General features: G+C 39.8%; 1 protein-coding gene across 2 annotated transcripts in view; it reads right to left on the bottom strand.

The window, feature by feature from the left end:
* Positions 1-6,000, bottom strand: part of LOC133651096 (cell adhesion molecule 1-like) — a 1,249,207-nt gene that overhangs the window by 73,437 nt on the left and 1,169,770 nt on the right. The window contains exon 9 of one of the 2 annotated variants that reach the window (XM_062049037.1): positions 4,893-4,925. The exons of the other annotated variant lie outside the window; for it this stretch is intronic. Coding sequence (XP_061905021.1) covers positions 4,893-4,925 — 33 coding nt within the window. The remainder of the gene's footprint in view (positions 1-4,892; positions 4,926-6,000) is intronic. 2 annotated transcript variants of the gene reach the window in all.

The raw sequence follows: 6,000 nt of genomic DNA, 5'->3' as shown, positions 1-6,000 counted from the left end.
TTTAAAGTAGGTTCCTAAAAACAGCAGAGGGCTTCTGTCGGATAGAGGATCTTTGACTAGTGTTTTAAGTAGGTTCCTTAGAACAGCAGAATGCTCCTGGCATATACAGGATCTTTGACTTGCGTTTTTTAAGTAGGTTCCGAAAAACAGCAAAGTGCTGCTGTCACATCGAGAATCTTCGACTAGCGTTTTTAAAGTGGGTTCCTAAAAGCAGCAGAGGGCTTTTGTCATACAGAGGATCTTTGACTAGTGTTTTAAAGCAGGTTCCTAAGTACAGAAGAATGCTCCTGTCACAAAAAGGATCTTTGACTAGCATTTTTAAAGTGGGTTCCTAAAAAGAGCAGAGTGCTCTTGTCATTTAGCGGATCTTTGACTAGTGTTTTTAAAGTAGGTTCCTAAAAACAGCAGAGGGCTTCTGTCATATTGAGGATCTTTGACTAGCATTTTTAAAGTAGGTTCCTTAGAACAGCAGAATGCTCCTGTCTTATACAGGATCTTTGACTTGCTTTTTTAAAGTAGGTTCCTAAAAACATCAGATGGCTTGTCATTTAGAGGATCTTTGACTTGCGTTTTTAAAGTAGGTACCTAAAAACAGCAGGGGGCTTCTGTCATATTGAGGATCTTTGACTAGCGTTTTTAAAGTAGGTTCCTAAAAACAGCAGAGGGCTTCTGTCGGATAGAGGATCTTTGAATAGCGTTTTTACAGTAGGTTCCTAAAAACAGCAGAGAGCTCTTGTCATATTGAGGACCTTTGACTAGCATTTTTAAAGTAGGTTCCTAAAAACAGCAAAGTGTTGCTGTCACATCGAGGATCTTCGACTAGCGTTTTTAAAGTGGGTTCCTAAAAACAGCAGGGGGCTTCTGTCATATTGAGGATCTTTGACTAGCGTTTTTAAAGTAGGTTCCTAAAAACAGCAGAGGGCTTCTGTCGGATAGAGGATCTTTGACTTGCATCTTTTAAGTGGGTTCCTAAAAACAGCAGAATGCTGCTGTCATATAGAGGATCTTTGACTAGTGTTTTTAAAGTAGGTTCCTAAAAACAGCAGAGTGCTGTCATATAAAGGATCTTTGACTTGTTTTTTTAAGTGGGTTCCTAAAAAAATCAGAGTGCTGCTGTCATATGGAGGAGCTTTGAATAGCGTTTTTACAGTAAGTTCCTAAAAACAGCAGAGGGCTTCTGTTATATATAGGAAATCTTTGATTAGAGTTTTTAAAGTAGTTTCCTAAAAACAGCAGAGAGCTCTTGTCATATTGAGGACCTTTGACTAGCATTTTTAAAGTAGGTTCCTAAAAACAGCAAAGTGCTGCTGTCACATCGAGGATCTTCGACTAGCGTTTTTAAAGTGGGTTCCTAAAAGCAGCAGAGGGCTTTTGTCATACAGAGGATCTTTGACTAGTGTTTTAAAGCAGGTTCCTAAGTACAGAAGAATGCTCCTGTCACAAAAAGGATCTTTGACTAGCATTTTTAAAGTGGGTTCCTAAAAAGAGCCGAGTGCTCTTGTCATTTAGAGGATCTTTGACTAGTATTTTTCAAGTAGGTTCCTAAAAAGAGCAGAGGGCTTCTGTCATATTGAGGATCTTTGACTAGCATTTTTAAAGTAGGTTCCTTAGAACAGCAGAATGCGCCTGTCTTATACAGGATCTTTGACTTGCGTTTTTAAAGTAGGTTCCTAAAAACATCAGATGGCTTGTCATTTAGAGGATCTTTGACTTGCGTTTTTAAAGTAGGTTCCTAAAAACAGCAGGGGGCTTCTGTCATATTGAGGATCTTTGACTAGCATTTTTAAAGTAGGTTCCAAAAAACAGCAGAGGGCTTCTGTCGGATAGAGGATCTTTGACTTGCATCTTTTAAGTGGGTTCCTAAAAAAAGCAGAGTGCTGCTGTCATATGGAGGATCTTTGAATAGCGTTTTTACAGTAGGTTCCTAAAAACAGCAGAGAGCTCTTGTCATATTGAGGACCTTTGACTAGCATTTTTAAAGTAGGTTCCTAAAAACAGCAAAGTGTTGCTGTCACATCGAGGATCTTCGACTAGCGTTTTTAAAGTGGGTTCCTAAAAGCAGCAGAGGGCTTTTGTCATACAAAGGATCTTTGACTAGCGTTTTAAAGCAGGTTCCTAAGTACAGAAGAATGCTCCTGTCACATAAAGGATCTTTGAGTAGCATTTTTAAAGTGGGTTCCTAAAAAGAGCCGAGTGCTCTTGTCATTTAGAGGATCTTTGACTAGTGTTTTTAAAGTAGGTTCCTAAAAACAGCAGAGGGCTTTTGTCATACAAAGGATCTTTGACTAGCGTTTTAAAGCAGGTTCCTAAGTACAGAAGAATGCTCCTGTCACATAAAGGATCTTTGACTAGCATTTTTAATGTGGGTTCCTAAAAAGAGCCGAGTGCTCTTGTCATTTAGAGGATCTTTGACTAGTGTTTTTCAAGTAGGTTCCTAAAAGCAGCAGAGGATTTTTGTCATACAAAGGATCTTTGACTATAGTTTTAAAGTAGGTTCCTAAGTACAGAAGAATGCTCCTGTCACATAAAGGATCTTTGACTAGCATTTTTAAAGTAGGTTCCTTAGAACAGCAGAATGCGCCTGTCTTATACAGGATCTTTGACTTGCGTTTTTAAAGTAGGTTCCTAAAAACAGCAGGGGGCTTCTGTCATATTGAGGATCTTTGACTAGCGTTTTTAAAGTAGGTTCCTGAAAACAGAGTGCTCCTGTCACATAGAGGATCTTTGACTAACATTTTTAAAGTGGGCTCCTAAGAAAAGCAGAGGGCTTCTGTCAGATAGAAGATCTTTGACTCGCGTTTTTTAAAGTGGGATCCTAAAAACATTACAAGGCTCCTGTCCTATTGAGGATCTTTGACTTGCGTTTTTAAAGTGGGTTCCTAAAAACAGCAGAGTGCTGCTGTCACATAGAGGATCTTAGACTTGCGTTTTTAAAGTGGGTTCCTAAAATCAGCAGGGGGCTTCTGTCACAAAGGATCTTTGACTAGCATTTTTAAAGTGGGTTCCTAAAAACAGCAAAGGGCTTCCGTTATACAGAGGATCTTGGACTAGCGTTTTAAAGTAGGTTCCTAAGTACAGAAGAATGCTCCTGTCATGTAGAGGATCTTTGACTTGTGTTTTTAAAGTAGGTTCCTAAAAACAGCAGAGGGCTCCTGTCATATTGAGGATCTTTAACAAGCGTTTTTTAAGTGGATTCTTAAAAACAGCAGAGTGCTGCTGTCATATAGAGGATCTTTAACTAGCATTTTTTAAAATAGGTTCCTAAGAACAGCAGAGTGATCCTTTTATAAAAGGATCTTTGACTAGCATTTTTAAAGTGGGTTCCTTAAACAGTAGAGTGCTGCTGTCACATAGAGGATCTTTGATCAGTGTCATAGAGGATCTTTGCAAAGCAGTTTTTTTTTTTTTTTTTTTTTTTACAGTAGGTTGTTAAAGACAACAAAGCTGTCATATAGAGGATCTTAGACTAGCATTTTTAAAGTGGGTTCCTAAAAACAGCAGAGGGCTTCTGTTATACAGAGGATCTTTGACTAGCGTTTTAAAGTAGGTTCCTAAGTACAGAAGAATGCTCCTGTCATGTAGAGGATCTTTGACTTGCGTTTTTAAAGTAAGTTCTTAAAAACAGCAGAGTGCTGCTGTCATCTATAGGATCTTTGACTAGCATTTTTCAAAGTAGGTTCCTAAGAACAGCAGAGTGGTCCTTTTGCATAAGGATCTTTGACTAGCATTTTTAAAGTGGGTTACTTAAACAGTATAGTGCGGCTGTCACATAGAGGGTCTTTGATCAGTGTTATAGAGGATCTTTGCAAAGCAGTTTTTTTTTATTTACAGTACGTTGTTAAAGACAACAGAGCTGTCATATAGAGCAGTGGTCCCCAACCACCGGGCCGCGGCCCGGTACCGGTCCGCGGACCGATTGGTACCGGGCCGCACAAGAATAAAAAAAAAAAAAAAAAAAAAAAAAAAAAAATTTTTTTTTTTTTTTAATATGAAATCAACATAAAAAAACACAATATATACATTATATATCAATATAGATCAATACAGCCTGCAGGGATACAGTCCGTAAGCACACATGATTGTATTTATTTATGTTAAAAAAAAAAAAAAAAAAAAAAAAAAATTATTTTTTTTTAAAATACACTCCGCCCCCACCGGTTTTCAAGCGTTGACCGGTCCGCAGCTACAAAAAGGTTAGGGACCACTGATATAGAGGATGTTAGACTAACGTTTTTAAAGTGGGTTCCTAAAAACGGCAAGGTGCTCCTGCTATATAGAGGATCTTTGAAAAGCATATTTGGCAGTGGATCTTTTTAAACAGTCGAGTCGCATATCAAATCGAAGGTTTTAACGAGGGCTTTAAGGCTCTGTCATTATTTCGCCAATACACTCTAATTTGATGACTTAGCAAGCAATAAACACGTTTATTTCATTCTGTCATATTTGACAAGCCAGGGTAGATTATGTAACCTGTCGTTGGCTTACTGGAAGCCGTTTCGCTTGGTAAAACACACTTAAGGCCCATGTCTGGTCTCTGGAAGACTGTAACTGTGTGCTCGTTGTTGTTGTTATGTGTGGATGCGAGCGTTTCACACGTTGGGCACTAATGCGTGGGAATGACAACAGGGGGGAAAAACAGAAAACCGTGTTATTGTCAAGAACTTTACGCTATTCCTGCTACGCCACACCATTTGTGCAACAGAAATAAACTGTAGCCAGCTGGCAAGCCAGTGGGAGGCAGGGGGGGTGGGGGTGGGGGGCACTGTGACACACACAGTTTCATAAACATGCTGCAGATGCAGGATGAAAAAAAACAAAAAACAAAAAAAACCCTAAAAGGAATATAGAAAAGAACAAAAGGAGACATAAAGAGAAAAAGTAGAGATACCAACCATGAGCTGCAGGTTCAGTGCTGGGCGTGGTGTCTGAGCGAGCACACAAGGAGAGGACATGGCGGTAGTGGAGGAGGAGAAGGAGGAACGGCATGCAAATACAGGAGAAGGAAGGGAAGGAGGGAAGGGGAGGGCAAGGAGGGAGAAAACAAATAACACCCATAAGCAAGCATTGAAGAACATACGACAGAAGACAACGAGGCTAAAGGGAAATCAAAGGGTGTGCAGAGATCAACATAATCACACACACACACACCAAGTGCACGCCTGAAGTCTGGACTTGGCATTGGCGTCAGAGGGGACAGCGGGTGACAATTGCTTAAAGGAAACTTATTATCCCAGGCAGCTGTGAGGATGGGGGGGGGGGGGGGACAATTTTTCTGACCCTGAAAACGTTTTTTAAAGCAATCATGGCGGCTTTTTGTGTCGGAGAGACTGGCAGGGTGACAGCAATCAGCGTGGAAATGTCTCGGTCGGGATGAGATGGTGGGTCAGGGTGCTTTGGATGGTTGCTTATAATCAGGGTTTTTCCAACCACTAGTGTACCGTGAGGTGTTGTTTTGGTGGGCCCTGGGAAATTATGTAATTTCACCTAATTGGTCCAAAAAAATATTTTTTGCAAACCAATAATTAGAATCCGCCTAGAGATCTGTCTAGAGATCAGCAGCATAACCATGTAATACTCTTCCGTAGCAGTAGGTGGCGGCGGGTGGCGAATTGCTTTGTAAGCCTACTTTGAGACAAGAGAATTAAAGATGCATGGATGGTTATGGTTTCAATTTATATTGAACAATTACGTCAGGTATTTGATGAGAACAACTTTATAATGTCAATATAGACCAGGGGTCCCCAAACTATGGCCGGATCCGGCACGCGGGATGTCCCAAGTTAAAAAAAATAAAAAATAAAAAATTAAAATTAAAAACATTTTTATTTTTTTTATTATTATTTTTTTAAAATCTGCTCTTTCTAATCCATTTCCTACCGCTTGTTACTCTCGGTGTCTCCTAGTCGCTCAGGCAAATCATATTTTCTACAAATATGATTTGCCTGAGTGACTAGGAGACACCGAGAGTAACAAGCGGTAGGAAATGGATTAGAAAGGACA

This window comes from Entelurus aequoreus, linkage group LG05 (genome assembly GCF_033978785.1).
Source record: "Entelurus aequoreus isolate RoL-2023_Sb linkage group LG05, RoL_Eaeq_v1.1, whole genome shotgun sequence".
NCBI lineage: Eukaryota > Metazoa > Chordata > Actinopteri > Syngnathiformes > Syngnathidae > Entelurus > Entelurus aequoreus.
The sequence above is the reverse complement of the archived record's forward strand: the minus strand, read 5'-3'. Positions and strand labels throughout refer to the sequence as shown.